This window comes from Myripristis murdjan, chromosome 16, assembly GCF_902150065.1.
Source record: "Myripristis murdjan chromosome 16, fMyrMur1.1, whole genome shotgun sequence".
NCBI lineage: Eukaryota > Metazoa > Chordata > Actinopteri > Holocentriformes > Holocentridae > Myripristis > Myripristis murdjan.
Genome location: NC_043995.1, coordinates 11,449,762 through 11,472,915, shown reverse-complemented (window position 1 = coordinate 11,472,915; position 23,154 = coordinate 11,449,762). Strand labels below are relative to the sequence as shown.

Below are 23,154 nucleotides of genomic sequence, written 5' to 3'. Positions count from 1 at the left end.
AATTACAGCCAGGCAGGAGGTATTCTGTGAAGTAAAACATTCACAACATTATAGCAAAACAGGTCATATTCACCAGAGGTGGTTTCAGTCCTGTGAAATATTCATGACGGCCTAACAGTTTGCCTCCGTGTGCTCTTGCTGCTGAAAATCTTTTATTTCATTACAAGGGCTTTTTTATTTTGCCATCTCATGAGCATAATTCTTAGTCTATGTTTAAAGCCCACCTCACAATGCTCTCTCTCTCTCTCTCTCTCTCTCTCTGACTTCTTGACTTATGTGCTGAATTCATTCCCAGAGTTCTGAATTGTTTTGTCGGGCTTCTTGGCGTCCCCCTCCTTCAAAGAAAACATGAACATCCTCCCCGGGGAACCCTTACCCTGTGCTCCCCTCCTTCTGTTGAGCATGTGCTCGCTTGTGTGTGTGCGTGCGTGCGTGTGCGCATGCGCGCGCGCGCGTAGTAATGGTACACCACCTCATGCCTTATTTATATTGATGTCTCTGTGCAGGCTCCCCTGGCTTGGAGGGTAAAATGGAGCGATAGATGGGGAGAATGGCTGGAATGGATGGATGAGAAGGATAGGAAGGGAGGGAAGGGAAGAGAGTGGGAGAGTGTGGAAGAGAAGAGAGGAGATAGAGAGAGACTAGACAAGGCAAGGCAAGAGAAGTGATGATGGCACTACACAGAGGAGAAGAGCAAGACAACAACATAACGATGAGAGCATATGAGAGCACAATAAATGATGTAGAACCACAGTAAGACCAGGCCAGGAGGCTGTAGAGAATGATGGAGCAGTTTTCTCAGCTGTCATCCGTTACCATGAAGCGTTGAAGCAGGAGCTGTCTCATTAACCAGCCCGAACACACAGCTCCTCCCTCAGGTGCATCGCCATAACCATGATGAGCGATGCATCTCCATAATAACTCTCACACACAGGGATACTCTGCCATGGCAGTAATGAGCACAGGGATCTGCGTGTTCTCTAATTCCCATGTACCTCCACAGAAACTGCGTGAAAATGATTGGTGGAGAAATGAAGCTAATGACAAATCGTCTCCATCTGTCCCCACCAAGGTTGAAATCTCAGAGACAGCATGGTGCGCTCATCAGATCCCAACTCCGAATATTTATCTTTTTTTCCATTGATACATACACAGCAGCTCTATTATTCAAAGTACACTCTCCGAACATCAGGATGCCACAATGTCCTGTTGAGCCATTTGGAGGTGTTGCGCGCTTAATGCAGCCAAACATCTGTAAAGGGAGGTGCTCACTCGAAAGCTTCAGCAACATGCCTGCTCTCCCACCCCACCCCCTCCTACTTCCAAGCTAAGTTTACACACTCGGGGTTTGATTCATTTTCAGTACATGAGTCACTGGTTGGTGATTTGATTTAAGAACTTTTTTTTATTTTTTTGGAATGAGTCAGTTCAGCTGAGATTTTATACCCATTTTTTATACCCATTTCATTCCCAAATAAATGTACCACAATGTCAGACAATGATGTTTCTTTTGCAATGTTAAAATTAGTATTCAGACTGACATTAACACTTTTTATTTTTGAAAATAATTTTGATTAAAAAGTTGCAATTCATAATATTCTGTTCATCACCAGATTTGTTTTTGTTTGTTTGTTTTTTCAAGACTTGTGAATCATTCGATTCAAAGCATTTCATATACTGATTCAGACAAAAGTCTTAAAAATTCATTATTTATTTATATTAGCAGATCAGTGCAGTTGAATTGGTGGCATTTGTAATCGATGCACTGATGCAATGAATGAATCGTTGCACCCCTTTGACTACTACTATTCAGAAGAGCTGTATGCTAGATAAAGCAAGCATGGATTTCAACTAACAATAAACATATGTACCTAACAATGAGTTAATAGTGACTTAATAGTCATCCCTCACCAAGTAAAATCATAACATAATTATATCTTTGCAAATTCATCAGCAAATGATTCATTAAAACAGATGATGATCATCATTTCAGGCTCATAGTTCTAATTGAGAATTATTGGCTGTACTGATCAGCATCTGTTTTAATGAATCATTAGCTAATGATTTGTGAAGATATCATTTTGTTATGACTTTACTTAGTGAGCTACATGAGTATTAACTCACTAATAAGTCACTATTAAGCACATATGATGATGGTTATTGGTTTTGATAGTGCCTGACAGGCCACACATCCACACTAATGTTTGAGGTCTGAATGATTTTGAGCTGTTGAAATGGTAAAACCCGGCTGCATGTTCTCTGTGTCCCGCCTCCCACCTGTGTCCCGCGTTCCTGTCCCATGAACGACAAGGCATAAGATAATAAACAGATGCACCAGTTGATCTGTGTTAATTAACACATGAATTTAGACTATTAATTAATGCTAGATGTTCATAGGGAATTAATCCACAATGGCAGACATTATTAATAGTGATCCTATATGAGTCAGTCTGTTAATCAGATAGATTCTTTATTAGTTGCTGATGTGGTAAACATTGATGCATGGTTTACTTCTTCATGGGCCATACATTAACTCACTATGACCTGTGCATTAAATAAGCACTGATGAATGCATATTTGTGCATCGGTATTGTAAATTGTATTGTATTGTATTGTATTGTTATTAGCACCAGTACTTTGATTAACAAAGTCTATCTCTGATGCAAAAACATGGTGTAGGGCTTAATTTGTGATGGTTTAATTAAAAGGACTCATGAAGCGCAATTACTGTAATAATATGCATGTACTAATAAAAGTGTGCACGACCTATGCAAATAAACCATGAACTTTTATTATGCTATCAGCTGCATTGACAAAGCCTCCCTAACGTGAACTTTACACACTCCCTGCTTTGCCGAATCCCCCAAAGTCACCTTAACCTTTTAACACAGATCAAAGAGGGGTGAAGAAAAAAAATACAGCGAGAGACACCAAAAAGCTTTGGTCCAAGTTCAAAGCGCTGATGCGAGTGTGCAAGTAAGAGAGAGAGGGAGAAAGAGACGGAGAGAGAGAACATGAGAGAACAAGAGAGGTGAAGAGAGAGAGAGAGTCAATGAGGCACAACCCTGACTTCAAACGCTTACAGATTAACCTTACACCCTTCCTCACAGCAGCATGTTGTTTCTCTGAAAAGCCAGAAACCCATTAGCGAGTCCGAGCTCTCTTTTGGAGGATCGCGATGGGGTTACGGCAGCATTGTCTGAATACAAAGCTTAATGGGGAAATCCAGCTGAAAACTGAATTCACACACTGTACAGTATGATGGACCTGCAGCCCTAAATGGTTCAGTCTTGGTTTGGCATCAACAAGCCAATAATACATCGACAAATGTCATCCAAAGGTGGCTGAGAAAAAAGAGAACCGAGACTTTTCATAGTGTCGTCAAGAGGCAAAGACTAAAGCCGCCCTGCTGATATTGAAAAGTCAGCTGACACAGTGGGACCTTGATCTTGATCTTGGGACTAGCACACAGTGGGTGAATTTTGATTTAGGGTGGATTTTCATTTGAAAAACCCTACTGCAGTTTCAAAACAGATGAACATTTGGCCTCTGCCGTGCTCATCTAGGATCATGGTAGAAAGGACATTTGCATCCGATCCTGTGTGCTTGAAATGACGGAAACAAAAAAAAAAAAATCTTGGTTCGGCTTTTGATGTAGGTGTATGAGAGTCTTGGGGAAAAGAGCAGGGAAGGGTTAAGTAGAGGATAAGTAGTGACTGTCAAAATGTGCTCAACTGTGACGATAGGTATTCTCAGAAGAGATGATTTGATTATGCGGATGTGCTTTGAATGTTTATTGTTTAATGATAGCCCTGTGTGAGATGTGAGAGGCCCAGATGTCTCGCCTGGTCAGGTCAGATTTGTCTGTGCCCGGCTGATACAGTGGAAACATCTTTATGTTTAACCTTTGAGCAACGACAGCAAATTCATAACTTCAGTGTTGGCCCGGAAAAGGCCAGGGGTCAGCAGAGGGTGAATAAAGGCCAAAGAGCCGTAAAGTGACAAGACACTTCAGTAATAATAAAGGGCAACATGTCGCAAAGCAGGACAAAGAGAATGAGCATGGCAGGATCGCTTTTGTGGTCACTGAGCCCTTCAAGGATCTTACAAGCCCAATTAAAAAAAAAAAAAAAAAACATAAAATAATTCCACATATTATGAGGTACAGCTGGGTAATATATCAATATTATATCAATGTTGTGATATCAGACTAGATATTGTCTGATGTTTTGGATATTGTTTATATATTTTATTTTCTTCCTTTAATGTTAGCACATACAAGCTTCCACCTGTGAACTAGCCGACACTGTAGAGTAATAGAAAAAAGTAAAGTTGATCATGCCGTATTTTTTTTTTTTTTTTCAAGTGGGCCTGCAGAGATTGATGTACATAAATTAACACTTCACATTTTTAAGCTCAAAATAAGTTCCCATCCCCCACATAAACACTTTTTCTATGACATAGAAATTAGGTATTATGACAAGAAAAGGATCCAAAACTTTTATGACCTGTAGATAATTCCACCATATTCCAAGCAATATTTTCCCCGATGTGTTACCCCATCCATATCACCCTGTCACCTGCAAAAAAAAAAAAATCTCGAGAGGGGCTTGTCTAGAATTCATTTACACTTCATACATACCTGATAAAAATTTTTTTTTTTTCTAATCGGTTTCTCCTAAATGTGTAAAATGTAAATCATCAGAGGGATCAGCAGCATATATGTTCTGGTTGTATCCAATGATACAGAACTATTGGACAAATGCTGCATATTTCACATTTCACTTGATTACAACAGTCAGTTAGAAAATATACAGACTATAGAGACTGAGATAGAAGAGCTGATGCTCGTGATGGTAGCCGCACAAACTGCACCGCACCACCTTCCTTTCAAAAGTGTTTAGATGACATTGCAATTAGACCCATGGAGGGAATATTATTAGAACTGATCATATTCAACTGACAGACTGATTAAAATGTGAGGAGCACTTATTATATAGATCAATGAGAGATAGCTGCTCCTTGCAGGGTGCACTCTCAGCACATTTGCAAACAATCCACAGTGCATCATGTATATCTGATGCCTTTTTTGTTTCGTTTTAGTGTCTACGGTTGGATGTCTGCATTTGTTTGTTCCCATCGAATGTGGAACATCTGAAACCCTTGAAAAAATTCAGCTTGTACCATGCTGTCACAGCCTCCTCTCTCTACCGCTCTACCCTGTGTGACTACCACAAAAGCTAATAAAATGTTGATGGAGGGTGAAGGAGGGAAAAAAGTACACATCTGGGAGGCTGATTTCATGTAATTTCGACCCTAATGATGATGAATCAACTCCAGGGGGCTATTCAAGTAATCAAGGCTCGGGATGGAAATGGAAATGGAAACATTTTCTCGCCCTACAGGCTCATGAAAACACTCCATTATTATTGTCAGGTGAAAAAACATATCCACATCGACTTGGATCCCGACCAGTGTTAGAAAAAATGCTGGTTCACATGTAAGCCCCCAGTCGCCTCCATATCCAGCACTCTGTCTGCTTGACAGTGCTTACAGTGTTTAATGTAAGTCAAAGAGCACAAGATGAGGTCCACTTAACTCCTCTTACCCCCGGCTACCTCTTCATACCCACCACCATTCTGTGTTCCTTATCACACAGACACACACACACTCACACACTCACACAAACCATTACATTACAGCCAGCCTCTGTCTCCCCTCTCAGCACTGCCGCTGCAGGCTCCCTCCTCTCCCACTCCTGGGAAGGTCATTGTCACTTAGCCTAGCGCTGCCCATCTGCACCTGTCACACAGCATCTTGTCTCTGCAGTTAAGCTGGCAGAAAATAGCCCTGGGAAGAGAGAGCACTATGGCATCCAAAGAGAGGAGGCAGCCCGAGTCTCAGCTCTGACCAGTGAGATTCGCCAATTGTCTGGGTGCTGCACTGGCTGCCTGTGCACTCTGCATGCTTTTTGAACTGGAGTCACTTGTGCCACTTCCTTCTGGTTGTTTTCTGGGCAGAAAATACCGCCTGTGCCCAGTGAGAAAAAAGGTTGACTACAATGATTCAGTGATATACATGGACATACAAGGATGTAGTGGTAAACTCAGTCAACACTATTCATGTAACAGATTTTACCTTTATGACATTAACCTGTTGGTAAGTTGCATCAATTTGTGGTATATTAACACAGGGAGCTGTGGGCATGTGGGAAGGGCATAAACTATTGCTTTTCTAAAAATATAATCAGTATATCTTAATTTATTTTTTCATTCATTATATCATAACATTGTATATGTGCATTTGTGCCTGAGACTACAATAAATCTGACAAGGTGTGTCACTTTCCTCCCACAGTCCAGACACATGCAAGTCAGGTGCAACTCCATGCAACTGTAAATTGCCTCTGGCCAATTTTGAATGTGGAGAAAACAAAACAAAACAAAACAAAACAATGCACTATAACATAACATACATATTACCCTTAATGTAAAAAAAAAAAAAAAAAAAAAAAAAAAAAAAGCAGATAAGCAAAAGAATGAAATGAAAGATCATGGTGATGGCAACGGTGCCTGTAATATATTCTCAATTTATAAGCCCGGTTTTTGTTTCTTTCAAGAGAAGCATTTATCATCAGTTTACCATCTGAGGTATCATCCATAAGGAGACACCACATTAACAGATTTTTAGGAACAGGAGTCAAGGAAGTGGCTGGCTCCATTCACTTCAACACATCGACCTGGTATTGCAGTGCTGCAGGGAACAGCTCATTCATCAGTGTGACCTAGTGGTTTGGGAGGCTGCGCTCCAGCTGGAGGACCTGGGCTTACAGCATTTGCACTACCTAAGTGTCGTTGAGCAGGACACTGAATACCTCAGAGCGCTCGGCTGCGGCTGACCCTGGCCTCTGATCTACCTGTGTGGGTTAGGTAAGTGCAAAGACAATTTCCCTACAGGGCTTATTCAAGTATCACACTCAGCTGGCTATAAAACACCACACACAGCGGCTTGGGACTAAGGTGGCATGTTGAGACTGCAACTTAATAATAATTTCAGTCAATTTAGGTACAACAGATTGATTTCACATAATAGTAAACTGAGCCCCCCTCAGACTCATAAACTGTTATCTTCAGCTCTTGCACTATAGAGCCCACTGCATTCTCGTGCTCATATTACATTCAGGTCAAAACCACTGAGATTTCTCAAGGATGCTTTTAGCCATCCCAGTGCACATTAGGCTATTATTTCAAAGTGTTGTAAATAGGGTCGGGCTGTCGAAAGAGTGTCCGGGTCTGATTGCCTGCACCTGTGTGAGGGCTTTTAAAAGAGTCCCTATGCAATGTTTCACCACCTCACTGATGAAAGCCACGGGCTGGGCTGCAGACGCCTGTGTCCATCTCCAGCTCCACCGCTCCACACGCCCTTGTCGTTCACATTTGCAAACCTCAAGGTTTAATTATTTTTGGTGATGCAAGCCATAGCGAAGCTGCTTAGTTTTCTGAATGCCTTTGCTTTAAAACTGTGCCAAAAATAATTGTATAATGAGCTAGAAAATCATTTTTAATAACTTCCACCCTCAGGGAAATCTTCAGGGCAATCATCACTTATTTTAAAAAATCTCCAAACCAACCAGCTATTACAAGTATAGGATTTATTCATGAGGCCAAAAACACTCTTCTAACCCTTTTTGACTTCTGGAAATCCATGACAGATTAATCTACAACATTTAAGCCATAGTATGAGTGGATGGAATAAAACTGACATTAATAAAACACATAGCAATTCTGCAGATAAGAAATAAGCTTCTTTATTCAATCACAATTAATCCAAATTAAATTCCAACTATTTGCTCATGTAGAAAACAGAGACTTATGCACTCTCACTTCTGACACTCAACACATAGAATTTCTCCTCTAATAAGGGATGGAGGAGGGAACACATAGATCTAACAAACAATACAAACACATACATATCTAAACTGTCACATTCTTCTCACTGAACAGTGGTTCAAAATAAATAATCTCTTGAATGTTCACTGACAACAGAACTGCATCTGAGAACTTTAATGTATCAAATAAAAATCTATCAGTGAAGTAAACAATTGAAAAAGGGAAACATGGCAAATTCCACTTTAAGATTGCAGGTTATCAGAACATCATGTAGCCTAAAATCAAGACCCTTGAATTTGGCCAGCAGACAGAACAATAACAAAAAGATAATTGTAGATAACTGGCAGAGGATAAAGTACATGAAAAGTTGACATCATTAGAAAAATGGCACATAGAGTTAACACATAATGGTGGCAGTGTATTGTTATCAAACTGTGCCACTCAGTAGGCAAAGACCCATTTCTCTGCTATTTTTCCTGCTACCAATTACTTATAACCACCTCTAGCTCCAGTTTCTGGAAAAAAAAAAAAAAATCCCAAACAAAGATGTTTGCTGTCTAGCTAGCAACAAGTACCGGTTCATTAGCAAAAAACACAAACAACTGCAACAACCGGTTGTGGATTTCTCTTGTTTCTCCCGATTCAAAATCCGGCAAAAAACTTGTTCTTACCAGCGAGAAACCCTGTGAGGGCTCTGGGGAAAGTGAAGAGAGATAAATCTGGGAGTTTTATCTTAATTAACAGAGTTTCACACAAGGCAGTGGAATCCAAGAGTGCAACATACCTTGTTATCTTAATTAAAATGGTTTTGCACAAGGCAATGAAATCCTCGGTCCAGCACAGTGCTGCTTAGCTCCAAATGTACAGTATTACAGTAGCTGGCTGACTCAATTTATGTGCCAGTGAGACCTGTGTTCACATGCTATTTAGAGCAATGTAGTCTATTTTTAATGGAAAAAAATAAATAAATAAAAATAAATAAATGAAATAAATAAATAAAACTGGCCTACACTAATTATATTATGGGTAAAAAGATGTATACAATCTGCAGAAATTAGAATTATTACAGTTGTTATTGGTGCCAAACAGTGAGTGAAAATTTAAGTTCATTTACACTGTAAAACAAATGCAAACCAGTGGTGGTTGGACACTCCAGCAACACAAAAACACTCGTCTTGCTATATTCATAATTACATGGGAGAACTACTCAAATCTAGTGGCATGAAGGAACAGCATCTTCCACCACAAAATGTCACATAAATTATTATTAGCTTACAGATTTTTCAGGCTACAAATAATACACCTTTTCAGATACAATTATTTTTTTGATACACTTCTATTCCCTTTTAAATTATGAGACTTTTGTGAGACATTGGGTAAAACTGAATGGGTCATAGAAACAGAGTATAAAAGATCCGCAGTATGAGAAAGCATTAAAAAAATGAATGATTTATGCTGATGTTGGCTGATACTAATTTGAAATTTACTTTGGTTTTGGCAAGATTCTGGAAATACAGGTGTAATTAAGCAATCCATAAGGAAACTAAGCCACATGGGTATCACACACACAGTAGACATTGGTCAAGACAGAAAAAAAAAAAAAAAAACACATATAAAACTTTGCTATCCTAAAATCTCACTTGCTCTCCACAGAAAAGCTACATTGCATACTGTAAAAGGTAAGGGATCAGTGTTTTGACGACTACTAAAAAAACATGTTATATAATATTAATTTGCACATAAATAAACCTGTTCATTTGAATTTTATTATCATGAGTAGAGAAGTGGTATTTAGCACTTAACTTCCTTTCATAGGTACAGGTGATACGGTTTCCATTTGCGCATTCATCCAGTTTTTCTGGCCTTGTGGAACAGTTCAAGACTTCTTCGGTGTTGTCCATGAGTAAGTAACAACTGTACTTATCTTCTATGGTAAGCATAGGAACATCACGGTGCAAGAGTTCATCACAGAAACAGGCCAAATCACATTTATCAACTCCCGTTAGACAAGCTGCAATCATACTGTCCACTGTTCCAATATGTGATTGTCTGGAACATGTGTTACTCAAACATTTGTGCAAACAGCACAGCATCAGTTTGACAAGTTGTTTCTACTAGGTCCTGCACATAAGAACGTCTGCAAAGGGCCCCAAGAGGTTCTTGTTGAAGATACATCTGACCCAGACTAGGTAAGTGGTGAAGGGCTTAATGTTCTCTGAAAAAGTGTAGTTCTGCTGGGGAAGAATATAAGGCATGTAGGTGTTCTCTCCCTGCTCCTGGATCCACACCTCATACTTCACCTCTCTTACCTTCAGGTATTTCAGATTCCACGGGATCTGCCAGGAAACTGTGAGTTTAGCCTCATTGGTGGCTTGGACCGAGGTGTGGCACTGAGGTTCTCTTACTCGGCCTGGATGAACTGTGTTGGCCAGCTTGGTCTTCTTCAAGTTGGGCCTGGTCCTCAAGCCCTCTTTGAGGACTTCCAGGAATGAAGGGATGTCCACCAAAGTGTCCTGATAGATTCGGAAGAGCCATTCTGGGTTGCGGCAGCACAGGTGCCTGGGAACATCCTTGCTTGCCAGTATTCGTTCTTGCTCATCCTTTTCCAAATGGGTGATGCCTCCTTGTTCCCAGGGTCGATCTGGGTGGGTGACAGTGTTCTCTTCCATGGTGTTCCTCCAGGAAACATACTGAAGGTCCATGCCTGGTAGGGAGGCAAGGGTTTTATATGGAGTGTACTGTTCTGGGTTCACAGCAAAGGGGAAGAGCTCCACCACTGCAGCTCCTCTGGGGAGGAAGAGTGAAGTGACAAGCTGAGCTCCATGCATACTAACTAACATTGAGGCCCTGCTGATAATCTGGATGATGCTGGGGAAAGACTGTTCCTCCAAGGATACTGTAACCACTCTCATCTGAAATTCCTGGGCTAGAGCCATGATTAGCTCCGCTTCATTCAGAATCAACCTTGTTGATGAACGACTAAACACCACAATGTATTCATCCTTCTTCTCTTTCTCCTTCTCCTCTTCAACGCTCCCAGCATCCTTCTCTGTCTCTTCTACCATTGTGATGTTCATCCTCTCCATCATAGCCTTGGCAAACTGACGGATCTCATTCCCTGAGACCAGGATGTTGGCTTTGGGTCCCTGTGGTTGGACAAAGCCATACTGATACCATGTGGTCATCTTGGACAAGCCAACATATGACTTGGTAAAACACATTAGCTTGCCAAAGTTCCTTAGCTGTTCTTTGAGTAGTGGCTGCTTGCTGCTGAGAAGTCGGTAGAGATCAAAGTGTGGACCTTCACCCCAACCCTCCATAAACACCAAGCGGGCCTCATCATCCAAGTCTGAATACTGTTTCATAGTATAAAAGGCTGGGAGCAGGTCATCATGGAATACGTGCATTAGGTTGTCGGGATTGAACCGGTTTAGAATCAATGTGACATCTGGTACGAACACAGGCTTGGGCATGAACTTTAAAGCAGCAGCAGGGAGCTCCAAAAAGTTGAAGTACTGTGTGTTGTGATCCTCTACTGAGGACAAGTCCAGCAGGGCAGGCTGGAAGCGTCTGGGCCCCAGGTTAGGCAACATGACAGAGGAATTGGAGTGGAAGAACACAAACTCCTCTGCCTCCGAGCAGTAGCAGAGGTAGTCAAAGCGGCAGATGCGGTCGGTGTGCATTTTGCCAGTGCAGACCATGCGGGTGCCGTGCTCCTGGAGAGCCAGCAGGGCGGCATGATAGTCGATGCGGGCCTGGGAGACCTCCTGGGACTGCCGTGTCAGGTGCAGCTCCTCCTCCAGCAAGGCAGCATGCTCACTCAGCATGGAATATTTCCAAAGCAGCGCTGCAACCACAGACACCAGCAGCCCATTGAGGAGTGCACCCACGCTCATCCTGCAGCCCGCCACTGAAGCCCGCATCACTGCTGCTGAGGACCCACCTCCCAACTCCAACCGGCCACCGATCTCAGGGAAAGGCAACGAGACATCCGCCGACACGCGATGACTGGGGAGGAGAGGTTGGAGCATAAGAAAAGAGGTTTCAAAAAAAGGGACGGGGAAAGGGATGGGTGGTGGAGGAGGAGAGAACAAAGGGTAGGCACACGAGATGAAAGGGAGAAGGACAGAAGAGGAGAGATCCAGGACACAAGAGGAGAAGCAGGAAAGGACAGTGTGGCAGAGGAGAACGGGAAGGGAAAAGAAGAGAAATGTTAATGTACAAATCATAAAGCTACCCTACATACATAATAAACAAAGTCAATATGCTCACCTACAATTTATGTAAGCTTTAAGGCACGACAAAGCAGAGCAGCCATGAGAGAATTCTAATGTGGTCCAACAAAAGCAGGGACTTAAGTCTATAAAGCTGCAGTGTCAGTGATGTAGTCAATACAATCCAGCGATTAATCACAAAATGATTCAGAGCACTCGCCTTTCGAGAAAGTTGTTGTTTACCTCCGTGAATAAAGACAGAAAGACATTTTCTTAACCTCACATCCCCTCCTCCCATCCTTCCTGGATATGTCAAGACAAATTACATTGTGAGGAGGCAGAGAGAAAGGAAAGAGAGTATTGCTCTCAACTCTACTCATCTGCATATTGAGAGAACAAGTGAGTCATTGAGAGACTCTAAATCAAACCAGCGGCTAGTGGCCAGCAGCTGCCTGCCTGCAAACACGAGGCAACTAGCATGCTAAATATCCATCTGAAGGCTAGCCTCACTACCTTAAAACAAAGGTTTCCATGAGAAGGCATGGGATAAAATATCACTTTCCATTTTTACTGGCCTGTTAGATTACTGCTCTCACTTTTCCCTTCCCAATGCATATTACATATACACATGTACACACACAAACACACAACTTGGAGTAGGGAAAAGGCACTCAAGGCAATGCTTTGGTGTGACCTCCACTGTGTGACAAAATGGGATTTTGAGAGCAGAGCAACTCTTCCCTTCTCTGAAGTGTGTCCTCAAGCAAAACTAAACTAAATCAGGCCAAACCAAACAAAGCTAAACTGCACATTTGCTCCTCAGTTTTATAGATTATCCACAACAGAGGAATCTAGGTGTACACATGCACACATAATGCAGATATTCATATAGACAGGGAGAACAGGCTATCCAGTCTATTGTCTCCACTTTTTTTTTTTTCTTCACTTTTTACCCTTTCATTCTATTTCCATCCTGCTGTCAACTTTCTTATCTCACTCTCTTTCTGTTACTGCAATCAATGTCATCTGATGCTGCCTCTTATCCTATACACTGTCACTTTCTATTGCTGGTTACTGTCTCTGTGGTTTAATTGTTTTCATAATTTTGCTTTCACTTTCTCATTTGCCCCCTTGTCTTTCTCTTTTCATAGTTCATGTTTTTCCTCTCTCCCTTTCTGTTCTGCAGTAGCCGCGCGGAGTCCCTGGGCTATTGCTGACATCCCAACAAGTACAATATGTCACTGGCAACAAGGTCAGTCTTTGTGATCAAACTCTGCAGTGAACACACAGCCGGAATATACAAAGTGCAAAATACAGTAAACTAGAGTTACTCCAGAAAAGCAAGAACACTGGAAGCTGACCCCAAAATGCACTGTATCATACTGAGGTCTTACTGGACACAAATGTAGGCACAATGGTTGACTTTTAAAGATGCAAGCAGCATTGGTCTAAGATTGAAACAGAGCATATATTTATTACAGTTCACCAATCAAACACTTTTTGAATTTATTGTGAGTTACTTTCCGATTCAAAGTGAGTTGAATGCTTGCGTGGTGGTGGATGTAGCACTGAGAACTCTGTGATGGAGTCCCAGAACTATCAAATGTTTGCGTGAGCACCAAAACTTTTTAAGCTCATAAAAATGGAAGACTATGATTTACTAACCAGACACAGCGGGCGCTTTGCATGTCTAAAATATGGAGTGAACCAGGGTGTAGGATTTTTGCACGTTAATCCTACTACATGCTGTATATATTAAACACAGAGGACTAAATGGAGATTTATCAAATAATGTAGACAAGTATGTCTTTGCTTAACTCAACTTATTTCCAGGCTGTAGAAGAAAGGCTTACAATTGCAGGAATAATGTTTTTTTTCCAGATGTAAAGTTAAAAAAAAAAGATGACTTTTCTCTTTCCCAAAAAAGAAACCAGAGAAAGTTGATGCATGAACAAATTAGTAGAATTGTAGAGTGGCAAATCTGTTTATTACTATTTAAGAAATATCTTATTAAATGATGGGATACTGTAGTATTGGTGCTATTAAGAATAAAGGACTAATTAGGCTTTAAAAACAAATGAAGGAAAAGATAGAGACTATGTTTGCTCCATTGTCACATAAGGCATGCTATTAAAATACTGTCCAACAACAAAAACATCATTCTTCTTTTTTCTTCCATCTGATGCAGTGTATTAAGCACAGTTAAACCTCTTCAACTGTGCCAAGCTCATTTGCATGGCAGATGAATGCAGCAGAGATTTTGGAGCACCTACTAGGACCTAGCCTATGTATTTCTGCAGCATTATAGTGGTTTCTGTCAGGCTTGAATTATCATCACTAAATCCACTTCTTTCCTGAATTGGCTTGAACTATTATAGGCTTCACAAAAGGAGTGGGTAAAGGTCATCTGCTCCCTCTGTATCCTGACATAATGGTGACTGGAGGCCAGTGGCCATAGTGAAGGCGGCAGTGTAGTAGAAATGAAATCGAATTTGTGCTGCTGTTGACCCTCACGGCTCTCCGGCTGTTGACCTTAATGGCCAAACTGCAGACAGGACAAGACAATATGGCTGGCGCGGTTATCTCTTAGGCTGTATCACATAAAAATAATGTGTTGGTATTTGAGCTTTTAGTCAGAAATCTCAGAGAGACATAAAAAAAAGATAATAGTGAATCTAGATTAGCAGCCAACAAAAACTGCAAGGATAGTAAATTCATGGAGACAGTAATACATGTCTGGAAGAGTGACATATAAACGCTTTGTCTCCACTTTCCAAAAGTCACACGCCACATAATAAGCTAATACAACAAAGCACGATGCTGGTTCCTACTGCAAAATGTCACCGAGAAAGCACAGTTTCTGAGAATGTATACGCATCATATAGTAGAGTCCTCGGTGCTGAAGCAGCAACCAAGATGAAATGAAATGAAGTGTGGAGAGAAGGCTGCTAGCGAGACTAACATCGGGCAGACATCCTGCTGCTCCTTCAATCCGCAAGGACAAGAGCTGCGCTAGCCGCACAGTGCCAGTGGTGCTGGTTAATCCCTCTCACTGCACACTGGCTCCCACAGGGATGCATGTGGATGCCCACTGCTATTTGCCCATGCCAAGAAACCAAGAGCTTCAAAATGTCAAAGCTGCTGCATGACAAGTTAGCGCGCAAAAACTGTTACACACCCCCGTTTGCATTACCATAAGCTGTGGGCTACAAACAGAGACCTGGAGATTGTAACCTGCCATGAGCCTGTTTTCTGTTAAATACACTCAAGTTATTCAGAACAAGCAGGTTTAAAACAGGCTTAGGGATTACCTGTGATCATGAATGAGAATGCCTACAGCATGAAGGTTGCTTAACTATCTGTCACAAACAAATATTTTATATTCTCAATAAAGAATGTGTGTGTGCTGCAGCTGGTAGTAATTTATGCTGACCTTGAAGACAAGTGGCTTTTGTATCTCATCAGCGGTGTGAGTGAGTGAGCCAAGATATTTCCCAGGAATAAAAATGTTCAAATTAGGAAAAGGTCACAGCAGCTCCAAATATAATAAAATGCGAGCTGGGTACCATCTCTCGGGCTATGTTAACACTGGGGAATGGTTTCAGATTTATATTCTATTTCAGAGTACTTTTTCCTTTAAGTTACCCACTCATTCGGTGCTCCTGTCGCTCCATTGTGTCTTCTCCTCCATCTGCATGCAGCAAATGTCCCCTGAGCTCCCACCGATCTTTCCAGAACTCACCCACCTCCAAAAGGTGTGCTCGCATATCAGCTTTGAGATCAGTCCAAACATATTTGTTATCCTCAATATTTAGACTTAATGAAACTATCATTTGATTTAGAGCAGTGTATTCCCTAAAAAGACTACCTACCAGCCCGTGCCTGTGTACACTGCGGACAAGAAAATATGTTTCTGAAACAACAGCAGCCTAGCTGACTGGCCAAGGCCTCTGTTACGCTAAGAAAACAGCACACCCCCATTTCTGCTTTATAAATCTTTCATTCTCACTTGGCTTTTTACAATGAAATCAGCTTTTGTCTCCTCGAGAGGAAAACAGAAAAAGTCTAAAGCTGAGACAAAAGCTGCTTGAGGGATGACTATGTGTGACCAACTGAAACCCTGCCCAGTGATGTTGTCTTCTTTACTGAAACAACACAAGACAAAAAAGGCTCCAGGTATACGATTTCTATGTAAAGGCACACCAGCTGCTACAGTATGCAGATGCAACAGCAGCTAGTCACATCAAAATGTGACTTTGTTCTGGCCATCACTTTCAAACAAACAATTCCATAAATAGATGCATGGGGTGGGAGGATTACTTAGACCAGTTTAATTAGAGCAGTATAAAATGTATGCACTACAGATTGATTTTCTTTACATTCAAATAAAAATTCAAGACCACACCTGAACACACTCCGCTGCACACCACTGTGCCTCGACACACAGGTTAAAAACCACCTTTTGAGCTATCTAGCAAGTTATATCACATACACCCTTTTTGCAAATCAGCACTTCTGCACTTAGTTTTCCCTGAACATTAAACCTTGAGGCAGCACACCTACATGTGCAGTGTTTTTTTTTTTTTCCAGCTGCCGGAAAGAAAGAAATTCAGCGAGCTAGAAGCTGATATCTGTTCCAACCAAGAGGATTTTGGGCTGAAACTATAAAAATACACTTTTGGTGTTGTGTGTGCCTGTGCGTGCTTGTTCCCATTAACTTCTCAACCCTCCATCCTCAAGCAAAACCAAGCACATTACTGATCTTACTGCCTCAGACGTTCTAAATTTTATGAAAAACCATTTCAAAATTTTATGTTGTGGTCAGTTCAAGCACCTGGCGTGAACTATGCCAAATGGGGGCTTTGCACTCACCCTGGCAACCGGCCAAAACAGGTCAAGAACTGAGTCAAGATCCCATTCAGTCCAATAAATCACATCTACCCACTGTCACCTAGGGGCTGAGTCAGAGGATGAAGCTACATAATTACATCATTACATCAATTTTGAACAGTATTTTCCACTCTTTTGTGTCTGTCCACCTATATTTGTGAAAACAATACTGCTGCTCATTTCAATAGCCTCACTGCAGCATCATATTAGCTAGACAGACAGACCTAAATTCTAATCATTAAAAAGACTGCAGACAGTCCAATCAATAATTTAAAGCACCCTTCCATTGACCTGTGACATGAATGACTTCAGCGGCTGCGGTCTGCGCCATTTCACATGGAACATTCATGTGATTTCTGATTTTTGTTTACTGCTTCTACACCTGTTTATGTAAAGACAGCGGAAATCAGGCACAAAATTGAGTGCAGCCATACATACAGAGGCACTGTTTCAGGAAGAGTTTTGAAAATGGCATTTATGAAGTCCCCGGAAGGGTCTTTCACTCTCCCTTATCCAGAGACAGTCACATAATGTTTGTCAAGAGTGTTCCCAACCTCATGACATTGAAGCACAGAGCGTTTAACGGCTGATATTTTGCCCCATGGTTGCACTGTGCAAGTTCATCAGTATAAAATGAACTCTGCTTTGTAAATCTCATGCTACAGTGGCTTTCGTAAGGGTTTCCTTCATGAGCAGGGGCGCTTATCTTTAACTGCCCTGCCTATTTGACCATGTCATTCCTCATGATCTTAGATACTGGAGGTTCAGGAACATCATTCCCCCCTCCAAAAACCTTTACACGCGACCGGTCTCACTCTGTCTCTCCACCTGTCAGTCAGCCGCTCTCTCGGTGCTGCCTTCGATGCTGACACTAAAGCGCAGGCTTCCCCAGTGTTACTGGTTAGCATATCTGTTTGCTCTGGAGATGATAAGCACCCCAATGATGTGGTGGAAGGCACTGCGGGGCAGCCTGGAGAGTCTAATGCATTTTAATGAGAATCCTGGAAAGCCAAAGCTAAGGGGGAAGGGGAGGAGAGCAGCGGCAGTAGCCAAGGCGCTGTTGCTGTTCATTTTGTCTGTGGTGTTCATCATTCCTTGCAACGCACTGCTCTCTCTCTCGCTCTCTCTCTCTCTCTCTCTCTCTCGCTCTCTCTCTCTCTCTCTGTGAAGTTTAGCATCTCTCGTTCTATATATTTCTTTCCCTATTGGATCACCTTGGAGGCCCTTGATAACCCCTTCAAGAGGAAAAAGTGACTCAAAAAATATCCAATTAGAGAGACAGTATCTCTTTTGACCCTGCTCTTTGTGCGTCCACTTTCCCTCCTCCCCTCCGGCCACTTGATAGCCTATCTCTTCTGGCCCTGATGATGCGCCCCTATTCGTTGTCATCTTTATTCCTGGACCAAATGTGGCCTGTCAGGTTGTATCAAGCTGCTTGGTGCTCAGTGTGACACTGGGGAGAATTAATGGCCCAGCAGCCATTATCTCGCTGTACAAAGTCTCTTACCCTTTCTCTCACTCTGCATCTCTTTCTAAAACACATTTGGACAGAGGGGAGACACACACAAACACACAGACACACACACAATTGTTTTGTTACAAAATATGGAGCAATTCTATTGTGGTTTAGCGGTGAAAAATCGGCTTGCTGCTTCAGAATGACTGGCAGTGGGTGTCAGAAAATGCCCCTAGCCTGTTAGACACATCATGTGTCTGACTTATTCGGCCATTCCAAATTATGACTGATTACTTGCTGAACTGATAGCCCGCTGGTTAATAACATTTTGTCATTCTCCAAATCATATGCTCAAAGTGGCCCACAATCCCTTGCATATACAGTAATTATCAGGCCAGCACTGTGTATCACACATTAAAGTCCCTCCCTGTCTAACAGAGGGCACGTGAGATAGCAGGGTTGATGCAGGCATTCTGCAGTGTGTGTGTGTGTGTGTGTGTGTGTGTGTGTGTAAATGACAGACAGAGTCAGAGGAACAAAGTGAGAAGGACATCCTTTAAAAACACCGCAGCACAGCACTTCAGCAGTGCCCCAGGACAACAGGCACTATTCCACACAGGCACAGAAATAGAGTACTTTGGGTGGACGCACACTTAAAGATATCCGAAAGTGATTTAGCTCCCAAGCTCTGCTCCCATCCATTTTGGACACTGTGGTGATTGGAGAGTACCTCAGAGGAGGAAAAAAAATATATATCCATCCATCCATCTTGTCAGAAATGCATGCAGGACACTCTAATCTCTTGTTCATAACCTTCCAGTGCACATCAATCCCAGGATACTGTGTTGCTCTTATGTCAACTGATGTCAACTAGTCAGTTATGTAATTATACCCTAGCTCAAAACAAGACAAAGGCACAAAAAAACACTTCTTTGTCCCATTGCTGTAACCAAAAGGACCACAGCATATGAATAAGATAGGACACAGACAGACTTGTTTAAATGTCAGCTTCAGAGCTGCACTTCTATATCTATATTTTTAAGGATTTTTTAAAATAGACAGTTCAAATTTGGATGAGGCTGTTGTATCCTGTTTCCAACATGAGGCATGCTGAGGAAAATAATGACTCCATTTTAAATCTGAATCTTTAGTGCGTCCAGAAAAAAAGTACTGCAAACAATTTGGATAAATTATTGTTGTCAAAAAGTCTTCAAATTACAGCATACATGGTCCATAATGAGCTGATCAAAACTGGAGATTCAATTTAAGTTGGATGGGATTTCATTTTTTGGAATATATGATGGAAAACTAGCTGCCGTCTGGACTTAAGTTGTTCTACAGCAAATCCGTTCAGATCTAGTAGTTTACTCAACAAGAAAAACAGAATTGCCACCAAAAATGCCGACAGCCACAAGTATCTTATTAAACAAAAAAAAAAAAGATCAAAAATAAAAGTTAGACAGACGTACATCATGCACCTCGCTGCTTTCAGATTTCAAAAGCACAAAACTTGTCAGAGCAGACCATTGTTCTGAATGGTGCATAATCTGTTTTCTGACAAGCTACTGAAACCAACTAAGTGGGAGCATCCAGTGTGACAATTTCGAAAGCTGTGGGAGTGAGTCTCTCTCTCAGCGGCAAGGAGACGTGGAAGTACATAAAATATCAGCTGTTTTAGAGAGGGCACTGCTGTGCAATTTCCTCTTAAAAGGCAACAGTATTCATGGAGGGTGATTCAAAGTCATCTTTCTTGCCCCAGTCAGCCCTTCAGCTTTGTGCAAAGTTTCAAAGAATGGCTTTCAATTATTCTCAGGGACAAGAGCAGAAATGCAGATAAAAGCCGCAGTCTAATAGAGAGAGATCTGTGCAGTGGCCTGTACATATGTTCCTTCAATTTTGGGGTCAAGACCTACATTTGGATGGTAGAGGGATTTAAGCAAGCTGAATAACTCTTAAATGAATAATTCGAATTTCATGAAGCTTCCGGCTGTGTTATTTTTCCATGTCTGTAAGGTGGGCTGAAGAGAATGTTGTAAGCTAGTAGCTGTTTAACATCAATCTTGTTAAACTAGCCCACAAAGTAAACCAGTGCATAACCTGTTAGGGTCATTTAAAACATCTTGCACAAATGTGGGCATAGAGAAAATAGTTTGTAAAACACTGACCAGTATAAATTTCTAAAAAGTAGTATAATTTTATCTTAGATGGAACCTATATTGGCACAGGACATTATGAGGATTAACTGACTGGTAGACTGATAATGATGGACCATAAATCCCATATTTTTGATCAGGCGTGACACAACAGCAGTTTAGCACCATAGCATTTCATTGTCACAGCACCGGTGTCACTGCTGTGGAACAGACCTTTTTAAGAAAAACAGTAGGATAAAAATGACAAGTGATTTAGAGGCAGGAGTCAATGGCTGTGGATTGATGATCGCTCTTTTTGCAGTTACTGAAGCATCGTAGCTGTGGCACTGCCCAGCGGCACACAGTGATTACAAGAGCAGCAGTGGTAAAGCGTGTTGGTCCTCTGTGCCATGCACCGTGCCACTGGACGTAATGGATATGTGATGAAGCTGGGTATACACAGGTACGCAGTGGGTTCACTCACACTCTGATGCCCACCCTTTTATACAGACTAGAGTTCACCCATCTTTTCAGGTTCTTTACATCAAATATCTGTGGCATATGAAATAATAAATAATATCAAATTTTAGGTTTGAAGATGATAATCTTACAAAACACTGGCTGAAAGTCAGTGTTTAACTACACTTTCATTAAACTCTACATGTCTGAGTACGCCCAAGTGTGTAAAATACATTTCACATGTACTGTGGAACATGTTAACAGCTTTGTTTCAACATATTGGCAAAAGCCATGCACCTGTACATGTTGATGACATTCATCCAAAATACATATTTTGGGCAAAAGAAACATTTTTTTCTTCCTATGCACAGCTGCCCGACATTCATTTACAGAAAATCGAGGCATATTTTGGACATGCAGTTTAGATAGACATGATATTGAATACAATTTGGGACCACTTTGTTAGACTGTTAAACATATCTGTAATAAAGTATTTGTATGCTTTCTCCAAATGGGAGCAGATTGGCACACTTTTTCCCCCCAGAAATATCAACACATCCGCAAAGGCAGAGCCCTGTGGCACCAAAGTTGAAAAGGTTGCATCTACAGAGCAACATATTTCGGTGACAAATCAAACAAATGAAGGCACGCCAGCGCATGACTGTTCTTACCTTGTGTTTGAATGAAAATGTTATTGTCTCTCCAGGCAGTTGAGAGGTTAGCTCAGCTAGGCAACATCAGTGCCTCAGTGTGTTGCAGAGACGATCCTGGAGAGGAGCAGGGGAGATACTGTGGGAGGGAAAACAACAACACTCGCCGACACAGCGACTACCGCTAAAAACAAAGGCGCACTCATTCATTAGATTTTCGGAGAGGCAGCGGGGCTTTTTGGTGTTGTTTACAAGCTAGCCTAGCTGTCAAACGGCAGGGATAAGGAGCAGCTGGCTGGACACCCGACTCCACTCCGCTCTGCCCAGTCTCCTCCTTCCGCGCGGCAAATCTCGCGCTCAAATCTCGCGATGACAGCATATCTCCCTAATCGCCACATTTACTGTGTAATACAGCGATTAGGAGACAGTTTATCAGGTGCTGTGCTTGGAGGTATGGAGTTAAACATATGAAGGGGAAAAAAATAACAAATAAAACATTAAACAGAAATTTGGCAACAAATAAGGTGCTATTACTAAAAAGTAAGTCAATCGAATGTGTTTAATGAGGTGATTTAAAAGGTCGTAGTAGACTGACGTGTGTGTGTGTGTTTGTGTGTGTTTGTGGTCAGGCTTTCTATATATGTGGTGTGTAGCTGCATGCAAAAGCTCGGTAAATAAATGATGGATGAGGTTTTGTTTAAGGATCATGTTTGGAGAGTGCTAAATGAAATGAAAATGAAAAGTATTGCTTGATGTACTGTTGTGATTATAATCAAAAGTGCTGTATTGCCTAATCTTTAGGTAGTACAGTACGTTAATGGAGATGGATCATAATGGATGTCATCTGAGATCCTTTACCATCTTGCACCTCTGCTACATCCTATAGTCTTTTCCATGGAGCTCCTCAGGAACCAAGCTGCAGAATAGATGAGGAGAAAATGTATTGATCCTCATGGGGAAACTGGGTCATAGTTGTCCTCAAGAAATGAAACCAGCCACATCATAGAAAGATAACATTTATTGTAGTTTCCCTCCATCAAACAAACGTGGATCCCCAAGGAAACAGAATCCCCATTCCCATTTTGACAACTGGGCGTAAGCGCGCGGGGGTAAGTCAAACGCAAAGCAACACTGCCCCTTTGAGTTTGAAAAGGGAAAAACAACTAAAATATTCCATGCACTTGGTATCATTTAACTAATCAAGCAATCGTCCTTGGCCTTTGTCTCTCAACCAGTATGGTCAAAAACCAAATGAGTTAACAATGTAAATTCAGTTCAGAGCCAAGGTCTCTGACAGCTGACACAGGCTTACTGCTTGCACTCCTCAAATGATGACAGAGCCCAGTGCACCACTTGAATAATTAGTTGACAAGTCCAGTGGTTGATTATTATCCATTAATTAAATGAGTATTAAAATGGCTTGGTCATGAGCTGCAGAGGGGCAGATTAACTTTTCATTGGCCAA

General features: G+C 41.6%; 1 protein-coding gene across 1 annotated transcript; it reads right to left on the bottom strand.

The window, feature by feature from the left end:
• Positions 1–7,790: 7,790 nt before the first annotated feature.
• On the bottom strand, positions 7,791–22,001 carry pomgnt2 (protein O-linked mannose N-acetylglucosaminyltransferase 2 (beta 1,4-)). The gene is made up of 2 exons (XM_030072949.1): positions 21,711–22,001; positions 7,791–11,896 (listed from the first exon to the last, which is right to left on the bottom strand). The coding sequence occupies exon 2, from the start codon at positions 11,809–11,811 to the stop codon at positions 10,003–10,005; it is 1,809 nt and encodes a 602-aa protein (XP_029928809.1). The 5' UTR covers positions 11,812–11,896; positions 21,711–22,001; the 3' UTR covers positions 7,791–10,002.
• Between the last annotated feature and the right edge of the window lie 1,153 nt (positions 22,002–23,154).